This window comes from Furipterus horrens, unplaced genomic scaffold (assembly GCF_987537825.1).
Source record: "Furipterus horrens unplaced genomic scaffold, mFurHor1.1.pri manual_scaffold_3, whole genome shotgun sequence".
Classification (NCBI taxonomy): Eukaryota; Metazoa; Chordata; class Mammalia; order Chiroptera; family Furipteridae; genus Furipterus; species Furipterus horrens.
Genome location: NW_028327173.1, coordinates 89,954,984 through 89,978,830, shown reverse-complemented (window position 1 = coordinate 89,978,830; position 23,847 = coordinate 89,954,984). Strand labels below are relative to the sequence as shown.

General features: G+C 38.9%; 1 protein-coding gene across 1 annotated transcript in view; it reads right to left on the bottom strand.

Moving 5' to 3' along the window:
* Positions 1-328: 328 nt before the first annotated feature.
* The window catches only part of RIOK1 (RIO kinase 1), a 43,911-nt gene continuing 20,392 nt past the window's right edge, over positions 329-23,847 (bottom strand). Inside the window, exons 9-17 of the mRNA XM_090269852.1 lie at positions 22,903-22,989; positions 20,185-20,322; positions 19,833-19,936; positions 17,686-17,792; positions 14,556-14,621; positions 13,359-13,478; positions 12,495-12,548; positions 1,932-2,084; positions 329-673 (exon numbers count right to left, since the gene is read on the bottom strand). Coding sequence (XP_090125978.1) covers positions 563-673; positions 1,932-2,084; positions 12,495-12,548; positions 13,359-13,478; positions 14,556-14,621; positions 17,686-17,792; positions 19,833-19,936; positions 20,185-20,322; positions 22,903-22,989 — 940 coding nt within the window. The 3' untranslated portion in view covers positions 329-562. The remainder of the gene's footprint in view (positions 674-1,931; positions 2,085-12,494; positions 12,549-13,358; positions 13,479-14,555; positions 14,622-17,685; positions 17,793-19,832; positions 19,937-20,184; positions 20,323-22,902; positions 22,990-23,847) is intronic.

The window sequence follows — 23,847 nt, the reverse complement described above, 5'->3', positions numbered from 1 at the left end:
CCCTAGCTCAAAAAAATTACATTAAAGGTGAAGAGTGCATTATAAATGATCACCAATGCACACAGAACAGAGTTGCAGTGAATGATTACACCAACAGCCAGACGAATTCTCTGTAAGTGAAACTCCCTTTCATAGAAACCATGATTTTAATCCTATGATTTCAAATGGGTCTTTAGCCTGTGCAAACAAACCAAAACAGCTAGCCCGAGTTTGTCCCAAGTGCCTTTACACTACATAATAGTGGACATTCATTATATTTAAATATTTATGATGCTTCAAAAAACATACTGGAGGAGGGAAAAATAAATAAAAATAAAATTGTATGAAGTTCTTCATTAAAATAGCTTTAATAAGTTTTCTGTCAATACCAGACAGAGCCAGTGACTGGACCTAGACAACAGAGCGTAGAGCTTTAATACATAACTGCATGAGAACACTTGAATCAGTCTTAAGACATTGCCACAACTGGTTAAAATCAATATTCCATCTTATAGATGCAACTTAAAGTTCAGGCAAGAAAAGTAACTGATAGCAAAGTACTGTATATAATATAGTTCTGATTCTATTTGCCCTTTTTTGTCTTGGCTGTCTTCTCCTTTCTTTTTTTCACATGTTTAGGAATTTTGTTTTTTCTTTTCTCTCTCTGGGCTTCCTTGACCATCTTTTTTCTTTCCTGTAAAACAAAAAGAAAAACAAATCTGTGACATACAAATAAAAATAAAAAATAAAAACTTATTTGAATAACTTCACAGCTGTTTTCCTATGAATCAAATTTCAAATAATACTATTAATTCAATCAAGAGGAAAGACGGTATTTAAACAAAGTAAATTTTCATCTTTTCCCGATATTTAGCAGTTTTTAAAGCAGCAAGAAGCACTATTTTAAAAGATAAGGTTTTCTTTTTGTAAGAAAATTCCATTCATTTGGACTATTCATATTGGTACAATTAAATAAAAGGATATATGTAAAAGAATTAAAAAGTGTTCAAAAGTGAAAAAATTAAAGTTATGGTTTGGTGGTGAAATTTGAGATGATACTGTCTTTTTAATATATTTTTTAAATTTATTGATTTTAAAGGGGCAGAGAGAGAGGAGAGAAGAGAATGAAACATCAATTTGTTGTTCTACTTATTTATGCATTCATCGGTTGATTCTTGTGTGTACTGTGACCGGGGATCAAAACTGCAACCTTGGCATTTTGGGACAATGCTCTAGCCAACTGAGCTACCTGGCCAGGGCTGCCATAAAATTGTCTTGAAGGTATTCTAATAGAAATTTGAAGACAGCCAAACAGAAATAGCCAAGAGGATGTTATTAAATGCTTGCAACTACTTTTCTTTACAGGTTTCATATTCTAACAAAAATAAAAGTTGGAAAGAGAAAAAATATTTCCAGTAGTCAAAGAGAGAAAAATGTAATAACATTTCTCTCAGAAGTTGGATATGTCTCTCAGAAGTTTTAAGACCCAAACTTTATAAAATTTAAAGGATTAAGCTAAGAATGAAGAGTAATAGTTACACAGCTGTAATGTATCATTCAACCATTAGTGTCTTTTCTGTCTATGGCTAGGAGTGGAAGAAATAGTCTTTTAAAATCTGCAAACTGTGGGCTGTAAAATCCCCCTGAAATAGCTCTACAGTATTTCACCATCAGGTAACTCCAACATCATGACAATCATTTTTAACCAATGTACTGAATTTAGTGGGTTCCTCTCCCCGGGCAGTGCCCAAGGAGTTCCCGATAGAAACCCAATCTCTAGATAATGTTACCACCGAAAACAAAGTTCATGCTTATGAACTAAAACTACAATTAGAGATATTTACTGATCAATAATGTTTTCACCCACCATAATTTAGATACTGGAACAAAGAGAAGTGAGAGTGGCTACTCTGCCATGTTAAGGAACAAGGGAATTTCCATTTTTGGCTAACCTTTTTGTCAACTTCAAGGTCGGCCGTGGGCTTCCTGGAGCAGGCACGGTCTCCCTGATCTTCAGAAGCTGCGTCGGAACACTCAGAGCTTCCAGCATCTTCTGAATCTGAACAATTCTTTTCCTTAACCTGATTTTCTAGGAGTGCAGGCACCTTGAAAATATTACAGAACCATGTTATGTATTCTAAACCAACAGTTACCTATTGTTACTAAATGTGTTAATGCCAAAATTCAGATTTTAGCCTTCTAGACATACTTTGAAAAACAAAAGTCTATACTAAAACATCAAAACAACAGAATCAACATTAGGGAGGAAGCCTAGAAGTAGCCATTCCAGTGAGGCTCAAGAACATACCCAAATGAAGAAATTGGGGCTTTACTGGATGACCCAGGGCAACAAAACTGTTCTGCTCCAGGAAAAAGGACTGAGTTGGGATTTGGAAGTACAGCCATGTGCTGCATAATGATGGAATATGTTCTGAGAAATACATTGTTAGGTGATTCTGCCATTGTACAAACACTGTACATTCTACTGCTGTAACTGCACACTCTCTAGTTTCATATGACTGTTAGCTCAGGTTTGTTTATGCCAACATCTCCACAAACAAGTGAGTAATGTATTGCACTATGTATGATGCTATTACATTACTAGGTGATAGGGATTTTCCAGCTCCATTATATGTATGCTATGGGACCAATCATGTATGTGGCCTGCTGCTGGCCTTCTGTTGACAGAAACACCGCAATGCGGTCTTGACTGTGAAATACAGACAGAAGTAAAAAATATTTATTTGGATAACTTTACAGTTATTTTCCTATGAATCAAATTTTAAGCAACAATTATTGCTAATTTGATCAAGAGGGAAGATGATATTTAAGCAAAATAAATTTTCATTTTCCCTGAGGTTTAGCAGTTTTTAAAGCAGCAGGAAACACCTTTTAAAAAGAGGCTCTTTTTTTATAAGAAAAAACCTAAACATTTAAAAGGCAATTCTTCCTAAAGACAAAGTAAATTTTCAAAGAGCAAACTGAGATCCTTCACGTGTAAGTCTCTAATTAAAAACAAAAGAGGTAGACCATTCCCCTCCAAGTGGCGTCAGCCTGAGGGGAAGCAGAAGCCCTGCCTACAGGAATTAAGCCTCCACACCCACGGTCCTTAAGCCTGACAGCTACTCACAGATTGAATAGATTAACAATTAAAGAAGACAGACAACAGCAGTAGATCCCTGGAAGTCTCCAACAGGCTACCTAGGGCCAGACTGGTACATGATCTGACGCCACCAGAGGCAGATCCAGGAAGTGCAGATCATTCGAAGAAGCACCAACAAACAATAGGAGTCACAAAAATGGGGAGACAGAGAAACAACCTCCCATCAAAAGGAAAGGTAGAATCCCCAGAAAGAGTGCTAAATGAAATAGAGGGGAGTGAACTATCAGATATGGAATTCAAAACATGGATTATGGAGAAGCTGAAGGAGCTGAGCGGAAACTACAAAGAACTCCAGGGAAACTACAAGGAACTCACAGAGAATTACACGAGCATGAAAAAGGACATAGAAGCTATCAATAAGAGCCAGGAGGAAATGAAGAATATGATCTCTGAATTGAAGAACACAGTAGAAGGAATTAAAAGCAGGCTAGAGGAAGCAGAAGATTGGATCAGCGAGCTGGAGGACAACGTACACAAAAACTCCCAGACAATGCAACAAAATGAAAAAAGACTGAACAAGACTGAAGAGGTTCTAAGACAGCTGCAGGACAACATGAAACGTAATAATATCCGTATCATAGGAATTCCAGAAGGAGAAGAAGAACAAGGGATAGAAAACCTCTTTGAAAAACTAATGACAGAAAACTTCCCTCACATGAGGAGAGAGTCACGCAAGCCCAGGAAGCACAGAGGGTCCCAATGAAGATGAACCCCAACAGGCCCACCTCAAGACACATCATAATTAAAATGGCAACATTCAAAGACAAAGAGAGGATCCTAAAAGCAGCAAGAGAGAAACAACTAATAACATACAAGGGAGCTCCAATAAGACTGTCATCAGATTTCTCAGCAGAAACACTACAAGCCAGAAGGAAATGGCAAAAAATATTCCAAGCAATGAAAAACAAAGGCCTACAACCTAGAATACTATACCCAGCAAAGCTCTCATTCAAAATGGAGGGTGAAATAAGGAGCTTCCAAGACAAAAGAAGGCTAAAAGAATACATATCCACCAAACCAGCAATGCAAGAGATGCTAAAGGGTCTGCTCTAAGAAGATAAAGAAACAGAGAGAGACAGAGAAGAACACGAGCACAAAGGGGAAAAATGACAATGAATAAGTACTTATCGGTAATAACCTTAAATGTAAATGGATTAAACGCTCCAATTAAAAGACATAGGGTAGCTGAATGGATTAGAAAGAATGACCCACATATATGCTGTCTACAAGAGACCCACCTTAGAACAAAAGATCTACACGGACTGAAAGTAAAGGGATGGAAAAAAGTATTTCAAGCAAATGGACATGAAAAAAAAGCCGGGGTAGCAATACTTATATCAGACAAAACAGATTTCACAGCAAAGTCCATAAAAAGAGACAAAGAAGGGCATTTCATAATACTTAAGGGAAAAATCCATCAAGAAGATATAACCCTTATAAATATATATGCACCCAACTTAGGAGCACCCAAATATATAAGGAACATTTTGAAAGACTCCAAGAAAGATATAGACAGCAACACACTCATAGTAGGGGACTTTAACACCCCATTGTCAACAATGGACAGATCTTCAAAGCAAAGAAACACCAAAGATATTGAGGCACTGAACAACACTCTAGATCAAATGGACTTAGTCGATATATAAAGAAGTTTTCATCCCAAAGAAGCAAAATATACATACTTCTCAAGTGCACATGAAACATTTTCAAAGATAGACCACATGGTAGGACACAAAACAAGCCTTAAAAAATTCAAGAAAATTGAAATTATATCAAGCATCTTCTCAGATCACAAGGGCTTAAAATTGGAAATCAACCTCAAGGAAAAAACTCAAAAACATTCAAACTCATGGAGAATGAATAACATGCTATTAAATAATGAATGGGTTAACAATGAAATCAAGGAAGAAATCAAAAAGTTTCTGGAAACTAATGATAATGAACACACAACAACCCAAAACCTATGGGATACAGCGAAAGCAGTCCTAAGAGGGAAGTTCATAGCAATACAGGCCTACCTAAAAAAGCTAGAAGAATATCTAATAAAAAATTTAACCCTACAGCTACAAGAACTAGAGGAAGAACAACAAGCAAAGCCCAGATCAAGTAGAAGAAAGGAAATCATCAAGATCAGGGCAGAATTAAATGACATAGAGTCTAAACTAACAATTCAAAAGATCAACAAAAGTAGGAGCTGGTTCTTTGAAAAGATAAACAAAATTGACAAGCCTTTAATCAGGCTCATCAAGAAAAAAAGAGAGAGGACCCAAATAAATAAAATCAGAAATGAAAGAGGAGAAATCACAACTGATACCACAGAAATACAAAGGATTATAAGAAATTATTACGAACAACTGTATGGCAAGAAATTTGACAACCTAGAGGAAATGGACAAATTCCTGGAAACCTATAGTCTTCCCAAACTGAATCAAGAAGAAGCAGAAAGTCTGAATAGACCAATAACAGCTAGTGAAATTGAAGCAGTAATCAAAAAACTCCCAGCACACAAAAGCCCTGGACCGGATGGCTTCACAAGTGAATTCTACAAAACATTTAGGAAAGAACTAACTCCTATTTGCCTCAGACTATTCCAAAAGATACAAGAAGAGGGAAGACTGCCAAACTTATTCTATGAAGCCAGTATAACCCTAATTCCAAAACCAGGTCAAGACACAACAAAGAAAGAAAACTACAGGCCAATATCGCTGATGAACATAGATGCTAAAATCCTCAACAAAACATTGGCAAACCGGATCCAGCAACACATTAGAAAGATCATACACCACGATCAACTGGGATTCATCCCAGGGATGCAAGGATGGTTTAATATTCGCAAATCAATAAACGTAATACACCACATAAACAAAATGAAAGACAAAAACCACATAATATCAATAGACGCAGAAAAAGCATTTGATAAAGTACAACACCCATTTATGATAAAAACTCTCAGCAAAATGGGAATAGAGGGAGCATACCTCAACATAATAAAGGCCATATATGAGAAACCTGAAGCCAACATCATACTCAATGGGCAAAAACTGAGGGCATTCCCCCTGAGATCAGGAACAAGACAAGGATGTCCGCTCTCTCCACTCCTATTCAACATAGTCTTGGAAGTTCTAGCCACCGCAATCAGACAGAAAGAGAAATAAAAGGCATCCAAATTGGAAAAGAGGAAGTGAAACTGTCATTATTTGCAGATGACATGATAGTGTACATAGAAAACCATATAGACTCCACTAAAAAACTACTCAATCTAATAAGTGAGGAGGCAAAAAAAAAAAAAGAAAAAAAAAAAAGTGAATTCGGCAAAATAGCAGGATACAAAGTCAATATTAAGAAATCAAAGGCATTTTTATACACCAACAATAAAAACTCAGAGATAGAAACTGAAAGAAAAATTCAATTTACCATAGCAACAAGAAAAATAAAATACCTAGGAATAAACCTAACCAAGGAGGTAAAAGACCTGTACTCAGAAAACTACATAACACTGAAGAAAGAAATTAAAGAAGATACAAATAAATGGAAGCATATACCATGCTCATGGATGGGAAGAATCAACATCATTAAAATGTCCATACTACCCAAAGCAATTTATAGATTCAATGCAATCCCTATTAAAATACCAGCAACATATTTCACAGACCTAGAACAAATACTTCAAAAATTGATATGGAATCAAAAAAGAGCCCGAATAGCCACAGCAATTTTGAGGAAGAACACAGTAGGAGGAATCACAATACCTGATATCAAACTATACTACAAGGCCACGGTAATCAAAACAGTCTGGTACTAGCATAAAAACAGACATATAGATCAATGGAACAGAACAGAGCCCAGAAATAAACCCAGGCTCATATGGTCAACTAATATTTGACAAAGGGGAAAAGAACATCAAATGGAATGAAAAGAGCCTCTTCAAATGGTGTTGGGAGAACTGGACAGGGACATGCAAAAAAATGAAACTAGACCACCAACTTAAACCATACACCAGAATAAACTCAAAATGGATCAAAGACTTAAATGTAAGCCGTGATACCATAAAAGTCCTAGAGGAAAACATAGGCAGGAAAATTTCAGATATCCCACATAGCAACTTTTTCACTGATCTCTCTCCTAAGGCAAGGGAAATAAAGGAAAGAATAAACAAATGGGACTACATCAAACTAAAAAGTTTCTGCTTAGCTAAAGAAAACATCAGCAAGATGAAAAGAAAACCAACCATATGGGAAAATACATTCGCCAATGACATCTCAGACAAGGGATTGATCTCCAAAATATATAAAGAACTCATACGACTCAACACCAAGAAGACAGACAACCCAATTAAAAAATGGGCAAAGGACCTGAACAAACACTTCTCCAAAGAAGACATACAGAGGGCCCATAGACATATGAAAGTATGCTCAACATCACTAGCCATCAGAGAGATGCAAATAAAAACCACAATGAGATACCACCTCACACCAGTCAGAATGGCCATAATCAACAAATCAACAAACAACTTGTGCTGGAGAGGATGTGGAGAAACAGGAACCCTGGTGCATTGCTGGTGGGAATGCAGACTGGTGCAGCCACTATGGAAAACAGTTTGGAATTTCCTCAAAAAACTAAAAATGGGACTGCCTTTTGAACCAGCAATTCCATTGCTAGGATTATATCCGAAAAATCCTGAAACACCAATTCAAAAGAACCTTTGCACTCCAATGTTCATAGCAGCACTATTTACAATAGCCAAGTGCTGGAAACAACCTAAATGCCCATCTGTAGATGAGTGGATCAAAAAACTCTGGTACATTTACACAATGGAGTTCTATGTAGCAGAAAGAAAGAACTTCTACCATTTGCAACCAAATGGATGGAACTAGAGAGAATAATGCTTAGGGAAATAAGCCAGGCAATGAAAGAAAAATACCTTATGCTGTCACCTATTACAGGAAACTAATGAACAACGCAAACAAATGAGCAAAATTGAACCAGAACTATGTAAACAAGAAGTAGACTAACAGTAACAAGAGGGGAGGTGGGAGGGAGAGAAGGGGGTAAGAAGGGGAAGTGTCAAGTCAAAGAACATGTACAAATGACCCACGGACATGGGCAACTGAGTAGGGACTGAATGTGGGGGAAGGGAGGGGCAGGGTACAGGGAAGCAAGAGGGGGAAAACAGTGAGACAACTGTAATGGAAAAACAAAAAAATTTTTTTAGTGGGGGAAAAATGAAAATATGAAGAATGGAAATGCCAGTTCAGTGAATATTAGGTCAAAGATTTTCCTTCACGTTGTATATTTTTCTCCCTATTTGATCTCTCCAGAGTTTGGCATTCTAAACAAGTAAGTAATGACTTAAGTTTCTTTGCATAGACCTAATAAGACCAGTTGTTAATAGAGGTTCCTTTTTTTTTGACCAAGTCTTTGACTGGAATGTCAAGCCTAAAGGAGACATACTTGGGCTCAAGTTGTTACCAAAAAGCCCTGAGGAACTGGGAATGACTTTCAAAGGTAATAAAAGCCCACGAGATAAAAGGCCCACAGCAATCTCTCCAGGGAAGGAACGAAGGTTGTTTTCCTGAAAGACGGCTAGAAGGGACCTTAAGGCACAATGGAAAACCAGAAAGACTTGGAAAGGACAGGTGTGTACAGGCAAGGATGAATGCCAGGTATGTGGCCCCGCTTCTGTGCCCTGAAGAGCAGACTGAGGGTCACCCTAAATGTTCCTAGGGTAAGTTCCAGCAAAGCAGAACTAAAGTTCATAAGTGATCATTTGCTGCTCTTGTTATGTTTATGCAAATGAACAGGATAAATTACAAATGGACTTAATGTAGTCCCTTTAAAGACAAGGAGGGTAATCTTAGGGAGAAAAATCATTATTCAAGGAAAATCACAATGATCAGTAGTAGACTGTAAAGTAGGTCAGCTGTCTTAAAAGTTTCTTCTCATTTAAAATATGGTTTCACTTGAAAATTACACCATGTCTGTGATATCACCAAAGAGATTCAAGTTGCAGGCAAGTAGAATGTCAAGTGCCTTGCAACTGGATGTCTTCCCAATAAGACAATCTGACAGAGTTAGAGACTTGTTTGTGGGTTATGTTACATAAATTAACATGTGTTTTCTGTTTTCAAAGGGCATAAGCCTATGACTGCATTACCTGAGTGATTGTCTGTATGCATAAGCCTCACTTAATCCTCTCTGCAGCACTGCCTCCTGAGACTCAACGGTTTGGCTGAACTAAATGGCTGGGTTGGTGAAGAATGGGGTGGTCTGTGGGCTTCACTTTAAAACTGGTTTCTCTTTTCTATCCTAATGGCTTGGACAGAAAGGGCCCAGAGGTCTGAGAAGGGGGGAAGCATAAACTATTTCCCTCAGCCCAAATTAAGTATGGTGGGCAAAAGGGTTTTGGACAGGCGAGATGTGCCTAGCACACCTTCCTCCAAAGAAGGCCCCCTTTTTTTTTTCCCTAATGTGGAACATTGAAAAATTAATCCCTGCCTTTTGTCATCTAGTAGTTATGGATTGAATGATGTCTTTTAACCCTTTTTGCCAAATCTGTTGCCCCCAGAACACAACAAGGATTCCAGCCTGTTAAACCAAGCACGCCGGTGTCCGGGGACCACCAACTGACCTGGAGTCTGCAAGATCCTTCCCCATGTGGGAGGGCCACCCTCCCCTCCACACCCCCACTCTTATTAGGGATTTCTGGACCCAAGGGTAGGTAGGACGACGACCATGTCCAGCTTGAAGCAGCTAGAGGAGCCTGAGACCTTCGCCCATTGTCCTTTACAAGATTACAAAGGGTCTTAATATCTGAGAGGGAGGGATAGTTATTTTTTACGAACCATGGGTATGGACTTGGGGGGGGGAACTGCTGGGGGAGGGAGATGCTGGGTGGAGGGGAGTAAAGGGGAGAAAATTGGAACTATTGTAACAATATAATCAATAAAGAAAAGCTGGAAAAAAAAAACAAAAGAAATAAGAACTCCTTTTATTATTGCTTAAATTAGAATTAATCCCTGCCATTCTAAAATGTAAAACAAGATTGTTTTAAGAAAATAACACTACAGTAATCCAACACTATAAGACTGTTAAACTCTTGAGATTGCTCTTCATACAGTTTTAGGCTGGTTGTAAAACTATCAAGAAGTACATGGTTATCATTAATAACTTCACAAATGAAAACCAGGGTATAAAAAGGATCAATGCCTCAGCTGTAACAACAGAATAGTTCAGAGGGAGAATAAAAAACAAACCACAAATTTCTGTATTTCAGTCTTATGGTTAAAAAGAATGAACACAAAAAAGGCATTTCTGAAAATGTCACAGACTTTAAAAGTATATAGTCTAAAAACTATATCACTGTTAATTTAATTCTAATAATACTTTACATTAAGTTTTATACCCTTTAAAAGAATTTTCAGGACTTCCACCCAAGATAGAGGCGTAGATAGATACGTTGCGTCTCCCTCCACAACTAAGAAGGAATACAACTACCTCAAAACTAGAAACAAACAGAAGTTCCAGAAAACCAAGCTGCATGGAAGTCCGCAAACAAAGACGTAAAGAAGAAATACTTATCCAGACAGGTAGGAGTGGCGGAGCCAGGGCAGAGAGGACTCAGTGTGCTGGTGGCAGCAGCAGGCTGCCGGAAAGCGCAGTTACACATTTAAAAAAGTCAGGAGGGACACCTGGGGAGTGTTCACAGCTCCTCACCAGACCGCACAGCTCACGGTCCCAGCACCGGGGAATATCAAGCCTCATTGCTTCTGACTGTGTAAACCAGTGGGGGTTGGGGCAGAGGCAGAAACAGCCGGTCTCTCAGGAGAGTCCACTTGTTTTAAGGGCCTCCACGGTCCTAGAACATTCACAGACCCACCCACTCTGGGAACGACAGCCCGGGCAGCAGCTAGAGGGGCACCAGTCCAGTGGGGAAGTGGGAGAGGTGCCTGGAAAAGGGGTGAGTGCTGGGCAGGCGGTATTGTTCCCTCTCGGACCCCTCCCCCACATACAGCACCACAACGTGGTGAAACAGGTCACCCTGTACTGATGAATCCCTAAGGCTCCACCCCTTACAACGTAACAGGAGCGAAAGCTCTACCTGGGACATGGAGGCAAATAAACATGGGAGCCTGTCAGAATGAGGAGACAGAGAAGTATGGCCCAAAAGGGGGAACGGATCAAGGTTCCAAGGAGAGAACTAATCAACGAGGCGATAGCCAACCTAACAGCTGAGGTGACAGACAACCTAACAGATGCAGAATTTAAAACACTGGTGATAAAGATGCTCACAGGCTCGACAGATATGCTTGAGTACGTCAAACGTATAAGAGAAGAGATGAAGGCTATGCTAAGTGAAACGAAGGAAAATCCACACAAAGCCAATGATGAAAGGAAGGAAACCAGGGTTCAAATCAATGATTTGGAACATAAGGAAGAAAAAAGCAGTCAACCAGTGCAGAATGAGGAAGCAAGAACTAAAAAAAATGAGGAAAACTTCCCAAATTTTGTGAAGGAGGTAGACATACGGGTCTGGGAAGCACGGAGGGTCCTGGGCGAGCTGGACCCAGAGGGGACCACACCAAGACGCATCATGATTGAGATGCCCAAGGTGAAAGATAAAGACAGAGTCCTGGGGGCAGCAAGAGAGAGGCGGAGAGTTGCCTACAGGGGGGTGCCTATAGGACTATCAGGTGATTTCTCAGAGGACACTTTGCAGGAAGGAAGGGACTGGCAAGCAGTATTCAATGTGATGAAAGGCAACCTGAAACCTGGACTTTTCTATCCAGCAAGGCTATCATTTGGAATGGAATGACAGATGAAGAGCTTTCGAGACAAGGTAAAGCTAGAAGAGTTCATCATCACCAAGCCGTTTTTATATGAAATGTCAAAGGGACTTAAGAAAAAGAAGATCAAAACTATGAACACTAAAATGACAACAAAATCACAACTATCAACAACTGAATTTAAAAAACAAAAACAAAATGCAAATAAGTAAACCAGAATAGGAACAGAATCATAGGTATGGGAATCATTTGGAAGGTTATCAGCTGGGAGAAGGGAGGAGAGAAATGGGGATATGGTACAGGGATTAAGAAGCATAATCAATTGGTTCAAAATAGAGAGGGGGAAGTTAAGAATAATATAGGAAAGGGTGAAGCCAAAGAACTTATATGCACGACCCGTGGACGTGAACTAAGAGGGTGGGATTGCTAGAGGGAAGGGGGGTACCGGGCAGAGGGGAGCAAAGGGGAAAAAAATTGGAACTACTGTAACAACATAATCAATAAAATATACTTAAAAAATAAAAAAGAATTCTCACATATAAATAAGTAGCAACACATATTCTTTATACCTTCTGAACGCCTGACAAATCTTTCTTCAATCCTGTGACGGTTTGGTATAGAATCTTGTAACCACAAAGAAAAAACAAAAATTAACATAAAACTTGACAATGAAATAACAGTCAAATATTAAGAAAGAAAACCACAGGCTAAATGGTATTTTGTGGGATTATAAAAAGGTGCCTAAAACTTATCTCATAGTAACAAAGAAAGCAGTATATATCATGGATGTTACTCCTGTCTGCCAAGTATACAGACATCAGCAAATTCCAGCCCACAGGCCAAATCCCACTAACAGACTATTTTTACTGATGAACATTTGCAAACAATCTGGTAACTGAAAAACTCTTTGAATCTCAATGAAAAGTATTCTCCTCCCCCAAATAACTCCATTCTTCTCTCATTAGTAGACCTGTATCATGAAAAGCTGTAATCAATTATTATCAAAGTGTTTTTTATTTCATGAATAAAAATTTAGGAAAATTTTCTCTTTTTATAATGACCTACATAATAGCCTAGATTTTACTTCTTGGCCTGCAAAGCCTAAAATATTTACTATCTGGCCCTTTAACAGAAAAAAAATTCCAGATCCTGAAATATATATATTAATGTATCCAGTATAATACCCATTTATATCCTAGATTTTTATACAATTTTCCTTTTCTGCAATTATAGTCTGTTAGACTTACTCAAATGTGTCATTTTCTTTTCTAAATACCGATGAATTCCCTTTCCATCCAATGTGCACAAAGGACATGTTAATACAATGGGAATTAGCCACCTCACTAGATTAGAAGCCAACATTCAAGACTGCAGGTCTGGGACAGCAGCTTCCTTTGTAAGCCTGCTTGCTGCACATAAACCCAGCTACTCACATTGTCTTGTTGGGCATTCATGGCCATGTCCTCTTCCTTCAATTTCATCATTATATCCATATCCCTCTCGTAATTTTTTACTTCATTCAAGGTTCTAGGTATATATGCTCGCTTAAACACCTAATAAACACAGAGGAAAAGTAAAATTGAAACCGTTATTCACACACTTCTTACACTGGCTCAGCATCTTCACCCCTATCAAGTCATAAAAAGAAAAAAATCTACCATCATCTACAGCACTAATTCTCAGCCAGGCTGTCTGTACAGGCTGGTGCAGCATGTGATGTGTGCCAAAAGTAATTTGTTACCAATGATAAAAGACTAACTACGATTTAAGGTTACCCTTAGAATAATACTTCTCTCTTTTGTTTGCATTCCATATAAGTTTTTCTGAGTGGAAGAGAAAGGAATGTAATTGCTTGGCTGTGCCTTACAAAGAAACATGTTCTAACACAGAAACATCACCCATTCTGTTGCTACAGTGAAAAAAGGCTCAGAACTGCTGGTAAATACAAGGTACCTTATATTTATCCAGCACACTAATAGCTGTGAGAAATTTTTAAAAAATAAAATAAAGCCTGCTATGGATCACCGTCATAAAAAAGACACTGACTCCCAAAATTAAAAAAAATTTTTTTTTACCAAACATAAATATTTAAAATCTACATGTTACTTAAATCAACATTTAAATCATTTAAAAATCCACATTCTAAAACTGAAATAGGCTTTCCCATCTTGAATCATATACTCCAGTAGGTTCTTTGAAATGTTTTCCATCTAGGACAACGGGCTAATTGGCTACTGAGTAGCATAATGTAATGGAAAGTAAGTAACATATTACATCTCAAGGAAATATCATCATTAAAAAACTGCTTATCTGTTAAAAGCAAGTTCATGCCTTAACAATATTTTTTGAAAGCATTTATTTATTAGAGAGAGGGGAAGAGAGAGAGAGGAGGGAAACATCGATATGAAAGAGAAACATTCATTGGTTGCATCTCACACATGCCTCAACCAGGGACCGAACCCACAACCTGGGTATCTGCCCTGACCAGGAAGCAAACCGGTGACCTTTTGCTTTGTGGGATGACGTGCAAACAACTGAGCCACACCAGTCAAGTCGCCTTAACAATATTTTAAAAAAGACCTCAAAGCACAAGTGTTTCCTAAAGCTGTGAACAGATTGATAACTCTTACCTCTTCATCTACATGATCTTGGCTGGACCTTTCTTCCTTGGTCCTTTGGGATGCTATTTCCATGGCCTTGGGAAAAAAAAAAATTACTTTCCTTCACATTCAACCTACAGAAGATAAATCCATTTCTCAACTTTAGTATAAACCTGTTCTAATCTTTCTTGGTATCACTTCTTCAAAAAATAATGGACTTGGTGTCCTCTAGTGGTCAGCTTAACTCTCCATGTTAAGACCTCACCAGAAAGATTGCCTTCAACCCAAAAGTAACAGAGTAAGTCATACTTGGCTAGCCTCAGGGAATCCCTAGCTCCTTCCTCACAAGAATACTACTTTTACTAATTTTTAAACAACTAATAAAAATGTGTACTAAAGGAAAACTGAGACCCAAACAATGAAAGAACCATTCCTTAACTCTTGAGCAGTCAATGAAGGGAATCAGAGAAAGTGGACTGTCCTCTAATTTGAGTATATGGCTCTAATGTTGCTGCAGCATAAACCAAAGAAAGCAATCTGAACAATGACACTAAAAATGTGACAAAGATTCTAAGGATTCTTTTGGCTTATAAAACTGTAAACTGAAGATTTGTTCTCTATTTAGAATATACAGAAAAAAGAGAATAATGGCACTAGTAGCCTTTTAAAGTCAGATACTAAAATTAGTGTTAAAGAGTTAAGAAATTAAAAATTATGTGGTTTTTATTCATTCAACTAACATATGTGGTTACTTACTATTGCCAGGCACTGATTAGATACAGGCAATACAAGAATAAAACCCCTGTCTAAGAGTTAACAGTCTAGTAAAGAGGGACAAAATTAAAAAACAAAAAAAACAAAAAAAACCACCAAAAAACAACCTTATATATGAAGTGATAGTATGACTACTTCTATCACAATTACATAATATGAAACAGCAGTTGGCCCTCCATATTTCTGTATCTGTATCCATGGGTTCTGCATCCCCAGATTCAACCAATTTGGGGTTGAAAATATCCAAGAATGTTAATAGCGTTGCTGACATGGACACGTATTTAGGCCTATGATGGTTGCATCTCTACTGAACATGTACAAACTTGTTCTTGTCATTACTTCCTAAATAATACAGTATAACAACTACTGACATAACATTTACATTACATTTTGAATTTTAAGTAATCTACACATGATTTAGAGTATACAGGTGGCTACGTGTAGGTTATATGCAAATACAGCGCCATTTTATATAGAAGACTTGAGCATCCTCAGATTTTGGTATCCTCTAGGAGGGTCCTGGAACCAATCCCCCTTGGATACTGAGGGATGATGGTGTAGCTCTTGGAAATAACTGTTTCTGCTTGATTTCTCAAGGAAGCTTTCTGAATTGAGCTTTAAAGTTCATTTGACAAAGCAAGATGAGCAAAGTTATAAACAGAAAGGCATTCCAAGGAAAGAAAAAATATGAAAAGGTGTGATAAAACTTGAAAACCTGTGTAGGCCATATATGCCACATGTTCAATATTCTATGATTCAGAGTTAACAAGAAAAATAGAAAACCTGGCCCCAGCTGGTGTGGCTTAGTGGAATGAGCACCAAAGGGTTGCCAGTTCAATTCCCAGTCAGGCAGAATACATGCCTGGGTTGCGGGCCAGATCCCTGATTGGGGGCGCATGAGGGGCAACCACACACTGATGTTTCTCTCTCCCTCTCTTTCTTCCTTCCCCTCTATCTGAAAATAAATGACTAAATCTTGAAAAAACAAAAAAAACTGGACATCAAAATTAAAATCTTGTGCATCCAAGGATGAAATCAAGAGTAAAAAGGCAGCCCATGGAATGGGGGAAAATATGTGTTAAGTCATAAGGTGTTAATAATACTCAGAATATGTAAAGAATTCCTTTAACTAAAAAAATTTTAAAAATCTGATTAAAAATGGACAAGATTTGAATAGACATATCTCCAAAAAATATATACAAGTGGCTAATAAGCACATGAAAAGATGTTGAACATCAACAGAGAAGGGCACATTGAAACTATGTGATACTACCTCATACCCATTAGGACAGCTACTCAAAAAAACCCAAAACCTCACAAAAAGAAAACAAAATTGAAACCCCTGCACATTGTTGATAAAAATGTAAAATGGTGCAGTCTCTAAGGAAAACAGTATGTGTGTTCCTCAAAAATTAAAAGTAGACTTACCATACAATCCAGCAATTTCACTTTATTTTTTTAATCCTCGCCCAAGGATACATTAACCTTTTTTTTTTTTTTGGAGAGAGAAAGAAAGAGAGAAGAGAGAGGAGAGAGAGAAACATTGATTGGCTGCCTCCTGTATGAACCAGGGTTAGGTACTGAACCTGCATCCTAGGCATGTGCCATGACTGGAAATTGAACCCACAACCTTTCGGTGCATGGGATGATGCTCCAATCATCCAAGCCACACCAGTCAGAACCAATAATTCCAATGTACATAACAATAAAATTATTACTCAGTCTTCAAAAAAAGGGAACTGTGACACACCCTACACCATGTATGAACTTTGAGGATATTATGCCAAGTGAAATAAGTCAGCTGAAAAAAACCAACAGTGTATGATTCCACTTATATGAGTAGTCAACATCACAGAAAGCAGAATGGGCTGGGAGGAGGGAGAAATGGGGAGTTGGTGTTTAATGAGCAGAGCTTGTTTCACAAGATAAAGAACTTCTGTGGACGAATCATGGTGATGATTGCACAACAATGTGAATGTACTTAATGTCACTGAACTGTACACTTAAAAATGGTTAAAATGGTAAATTTTATACTTTGTATATTTTACCACAATTTTTAAAATTCTGTGATTCAGAAAGGCCTCTGAGAAACAAGGGGAAGGAATTAATGGCCAAAAGCTAACAACAGGTTTCTTATTAAATGTTTATAACTTTGACAGTATATGTAATCTTGCCTAATGACTGAAGTCAAGAAATCTGGCTATACCATTGTCTTTTTACTATACTTTTTGATTCCCCATCTGTGAAATCAGAAGGAAACACTCTCAGGAAACTGTCAAATAAACAAAAAATTATGCTAAGCAACTGGAGTCCTCAGAAGTGCCACATAAATGCAAATTACTACTGCTATTTTCTGCTTTTTTTTCCCGTCCTCGTCCCATCTCACCTTTGAAAGATAAGCATCCATGTTCTCCTGTGTAACTGATGGGTCTGTGACAAATTCAAATAGCTCCCGCACAGTCATCACAGCAACACTGTGCTTCAAAAAAAAGTCTGTCAGAGGGAAAATGTTAATGATAGCTTTATAAGGAAAAGGTAATTATTCCAACAACTTTATAAAGAAACAAAGAAAAAAACCCAAAGGATCTGCCAGCTAATGGCGTATCACTGTACCGAACGATTTGGCACTAAGATTCTATATCACCACCTTAACAGAGTATAAAACTAGAGGACTTCCAGTCAAGATGGAGGCGTAGACAGACACGCGGCGCCTCGCTCCACAATTAAGAAGGAATACAACTACCTCAAAACTAGAAACAAACAGAAGTTCCAGAAAACCAAACTGCATGGAAGTCCAATAAACAAAGATATAAAGAAATACTCATCCAGACAGGTAGGAGGGGCGGATCCGGGGCCGGAGAGGGTGCAGTGTGGTTGTGGCAGCAGCAGGCCAGCAGAAAGCGCAGTCACATGTTTTGAAAAGTCAGGAGGGACACCTGGGGAGCGTTCCCAGGTCCTCACCAGACCTCGCAGCTCACAATCCCAGCACCGGGAAAAATCAAGCCTCATTGCTTCTGACTGTGCAGACCAGTGGGGGTTGGGGTGGAGGCAGAAACTGCTGGTCGCAGCAGAGTCCAATTGTTGAAAGGGACCCCACGGTCCTAGAACGTTCACAGACCCACCCACTCTGGGAACGACGGCGAGGGCAGCAGATAGAGGGGCACCAGTCCGGTGGGGAAGTGGTTGAGGTGCTTGGAAAAGGGGTGAGTGCTGGGCACTCCCTCTCGGACCCCTCCCCCACATACAGTGCCACAACGTGGTGAAACAGGTCACCCTGTACTGATGAATACCCAAGGCTCCGTCCCTTACAATGTAACAGGAGCAGGACGAAGAGGCAAACAAACAAAGGAGCCTGTCAGAATGAGGAGACAGAAGTATGGCCCAAAAGGGGAACGGGTCAAGGTTCCAGGGGGAGAACTAAGCGAGGAGGAGATAGCCAACCTAACAGATGCAGAATTCAAAACACTGGTGATAAAGGTGCTCACAGCTTGACAGATATGCTTGAGTATGGCAAACGTATAAGAGAAGAGGTGAAGGCTATGCTAAGTGAAACGAAGAAAAATCCACACAAAGCCAATGGTGAAGGGAAGGAAACCAGGGTTCAAATCAATGATTTGGAACATAAGGAAGAAAAAAACAGTCAACCAGTGCAGAATGAGGAAGCAAGAATTGAAAAAATGAGGAAAACTTCCCAAATTTTGTGAAGGAGATGAACATACAGGTCTGGGAAGCATGGAGGGTCCTGTGCAAGCTGGACCCAGAGGGGACCACACCAAGACACATCATGATTGAGATGCCAAAGGTGAAAGATAAAGAGAGAGTCCTGGGGGCAGCAAGAGAGGGGCGGAGAGTTGCCTACAGTGAGGTGCTTATAGGACCATCAGCTGATTTCTCAGAGGACACTTTGCAGGCAGGAAGGGACTGGCAAGAAGTATTCAATGTGATGAAAAGCAACCTACAACCAAGATTATTCTATCCAGCAAAGTTATCATTTGGAATGGAAGGGCCGATGAAGTGCTTCCCAGACAAGGTGAAGCTAAAGGAGTTCATCATCACCAAGCCATTATTATATGAAATGTCAAAGGGACTTACTTAAGAAAAAGAAGATCAAAACTATGAATAATAAAATGACAACAAACTCGCAACTATCAACAAATGAATTTAAAAAATAAAAACAAAATCCAACTAAGCAAACCAGAATCATTTGAAGGGTTATCAGCTGGGAGCGGGGAAGGGGAGAAATGGGGAAATGGTGCAGGGACTAAGAAGCATTATCAGCTGGTACAAAATAGACAGGGGAAAGTTAAGAATAATATAGGAAAGGGTGAAGCCAAAGAACTTATATGCACGACCCATAGACATGAACTAAGGGGAGTGGGATTGCTGGAGGGAAGTGGGGTATTGGGCAGAGGGGAGCAAAAGGGAAAACAATTGGAACTACTGTAACAACATAATCAATAAAATACACTAAAAAAAAACAAAAAAAACTAACACACAAAAACAAGTTGGTAAAAAATTATTATTTTCACTTACCATTGACGTTGGCACAATCTTTTCTCAAGAACTCCAAGGCATGTGGGTGGTCATGCTCCACAGACTGAGAAACGTCAATGATGTACACGCCCCCACCACTGTACCTGTGGGCCAGATAGGCAGGGACTGTGAGAAACATCAGTGAGGTGCACACTTCTCCTATGGGAACGTGGAGGCTCAACTCAATGATGAAGGTCACCAAAGGCAGGAAACACATACTATACTGTGACCATGTGGAAACCAACTTAAGAACTTTTGAATTTAGTATGACATCTTGGATTAGGATTTTGTTTATTTTTTAAAGGACATGGAATGACTTATGGGAGGTTCCGAAAGGACAAAACATACTTACAGCATGTTAAATTCACTGAGATCTGCATGGACAAGTCTAGCATCTTGATACATTATTCTCATGTATTGAATGACCTGCAGGTACAACTCCCGAGCCTTGGATTCTGATAACTGGATATTTTTCAAGAGTGGTGCTGGCCTTTAGTAAGAATAAAATGAACAATGAAGATAAACTGACTGTGGCAAGTTTTCTTGCTTTAGACTACATTTGTTATAGGCACTTCTCTTCTACAACTCCTCACTGAGCAATCTGGTGCACTACAGATGTACCATTACAGAAAGCTGTCAACAAACAGGTGCTTTCCCAGCTTACTGTACAAAATATTCCTCAAAAAAGTCAACTTTGTTACTGTGAAGCATTTTGAGACTTCAAAAGGTATAATATATTTTATTTAAAGATTTTATTTATACATTTTTAGAGAGAGGGGAAGGAAGGGAGAAAGAAAGGGAGAGAAACATCAATCAGTTGCCTCTTGCATTCACCCCAATAGGAACCCAGCCTACAACCCAGGCATGCACCCTGATAGGGAATTGAACTTGTGACCTTTAATTCTGCAGGACGATGCCTAATATACAGTGCCACATCTGTCAGGGCAGTAGAATAAATTAATAACTATATGTATTAATACAATGGGAAAGAGTCATAAAATATTCCAAGATCAAACAACCTATTTAAATAGAAAATATTCAAGACTTCTGGCCAAGATGGAGGCCTAGACAGACACACTGTGTCTTCCTCCACAACTAAGAAGAAATACAACTACCTTAAAACTAGAGACAATCAGAAGTTCCAGAGAATCAAGCTGCATAGAAGTCCAACAAAGATATAACGAAGAAATACTCATCCAGACAGGTAGGAGGGGTGAAGCATGGGTGGAGAGGACACAGTGTGATGGCAGTGGCAATGGCAGCGGCAAGCCAGCTGAAAGTGCAGTCACACATTTTAAAAAGTAGGGAGGGACACCTGGGGAGCCCTCCCAGCACTAGACCAGACCGCACAGCTCATGGTTCCAGTGCTGGAGAAAATAAAGCCTCATTGCTTCCAACTGTGCAAACCAGTGAGGGCTGGGGTGGGGGAAGAAACTACCAGTCTCTCAGTGGAGTTCGCTTGTTTAAAGGGCCCCCATGGTCCTAGAACGTCCTCAGACCCACCCACTCTAGGAACAACGGCCAGGGCAACAGCTAGAGAGGTGCCAATTCCATATGGAAGTGGGAAAAGGGCCTGGAAAAGGGACAAGTGCTGAGCAAGTAGCATTGTTCCCTCTCAGAACCGCCCCCCCCCCACAGACAGTGCCACATGGTGAAACTGGTCGCCTATAGGCTCTGCCCCTTACAATATAACAGGTGCAACAGCTCTACCTAAGATACAGAGGCAAACAAACACAGGAGGCTGTCAAGATGAGGAGACAGAGAAGTATGGCCCAAAACGGAGAACGGATCAAAGTTCCAGTGGGAGAACAAAGCAATGAGGAGATATCCAACCTAACAGATACAGAGTTCAAAACACTGGTGATAAAGATGCTCACAGGCTTAACAGACATGCTTAAGTATGGCAAACGCATAAGGGAAGAGGTGAAAGCTATGCTAAATGAAATGAAGGAAAAGCCACACAAAACCAATGGTGAAGGGAAAACCAGGGTTCAAATCAATAATTTGGAACATAAGAAAGAAATAAACAATCAGTACAGAATGAGGAAACAAGAATTGAAAAAAACAAGGAGAGGCTTAAGAACCACTGGGACAACTTTAAATGTGCAAACATTCGAATCATAGGGAAGACAGAAGAAGAGGAAGAGCAAGAAATCAAAAGCTTATGTGAAAAAATAATGAAAAAAAAACTTCTCAAATTTGACAGAGGAAAAAGACATAGAAGTCCAGGAAGCACAGAGTCCCAAACAAGCTAGACCCAAAGAGGACCACACCAAGACACATTATAATTAAAATGCCAAAGGTTGAAGATAAAGAGAAAATCTTAAAAGCAGCAAGAGAGAAGCAAAGTGTAGCCTACGAAGGGGTGCCAATAAGACTATCAGCTGATTTCTCAGAGGACACTTTTCAGGCAAGAAGGGACTGGCAAGAAGTATTCAATGTGATGAAAAGCATGGATCAAGATTACTCTATCCAGCAAAGTATCATTTAGAATGAAAGGGCAGATGAAGTGCTTCCCATCAAGGTAAAGTTAAAGGAGTTCATTATCACCAAGCCATTATTATATGAAATGTTAAAGGGACTTATTTAAGAAAAAGATAAAAAATACGAACATTAAAATAACAAACTCAGAACTATCAACAACTGAATCTAAAAATAAAAACAAAATCCAACTAAGCAAACCAGAACAGGAACAGAAACACAGGTATGGGGATCATTTGGAGGGTTATCAGCTGGGAGGGAGGTGGAAGAGAAATGGAGATATTGTGCAGGGATTAAGAATCATAATCGATTGGTACAAAATAGGGGATGTTAAGAATAATATAGGAAAGGGTGAAGCCAAAGAACTTATATGTACAACCCATGGACATGAACTAAGGGGGGTGGGATTGCTGGAGGGAAGTGGGGTACTGGGTGGAGGGGAGCAAGGAGCAAAAAAAAAATTGGGACTATTGTAACAACATAATCAATAAAATATATTTTAAAATAAATAGAAAATATTCATATATAGGATAATTCAAAGCACTTAAAAATTATGAGCAGGTAAGTATTAGGCCTTCCACATACTCACATGTCATCTTTACCAATGAAACCCATGACAAGAACATGACTTCTTAGCAGGATAGGTTCTGGGCATGGAATCCCTGCTGTGTTTAGCCTGTAATATTAAAACATAAAAGGACAAATGAAAAGTTGAAACAGTATCTAAAACAAATTACAGAAGCTGCAGTCCACAAGATTAATACTGCTCTAAGACAATAGCACCACGGCCTCTCAATTATACTACTGTATTTCAAAAACTATTAAGACACTAGTGATTTAAGTCACACCATCATGCACCATCAAGAACAACAAAACACTGGAAATCCAACCACAACATCCCAAAACCTCTAACACCGAATCCAATTCCAGCAATGCTGAACTGTGAAAAAATGTTGAGTCTTAAGAGTTAACAAAATACAGCAGATATGTCTGCAATGATCTTTCGAGTTGATCAGCCCAAACAACGATTAGTAAAAATAATGATTAGTTGGACTCATACCTAATAGTTAACTAAGCACATGCATATTTCAAGAGGGCTTTCAAAACAAGCATTAGTGCTTGCTTAATCCTAAAACAGCCAGTGTGTGCCATCGACATACAGTATATAAGGTGTAAGCTCAAAGAATATAGAAATGTGCCCAAAATTGGACTGAAAGGAGAAAAGAAACTGATAGACGAAAGAGTTCTGAATCTAACAAAACTGTCTAAAACTCTAATACCTATTTAAAAACAATGCATCATTCTCACCACCTGAGTAAGCCACTTCCCCGCTTAAAATCCTTTAATAGCTCTTTATTATCCTCCGTATAAATTCTAAAGGTTTCTACATGGCTTCTAAGGTTCTTTAAGTGATCCAGCCTTCTGTATAAATGTGAACCATGGGTTCTCAAAACAGGTAAGATAAGGCACCTCTGCCTTGTCCAGAAATGTGTTTCAGCTTGTATCAGCAGATCTAACAGAACTGAACAGCCCC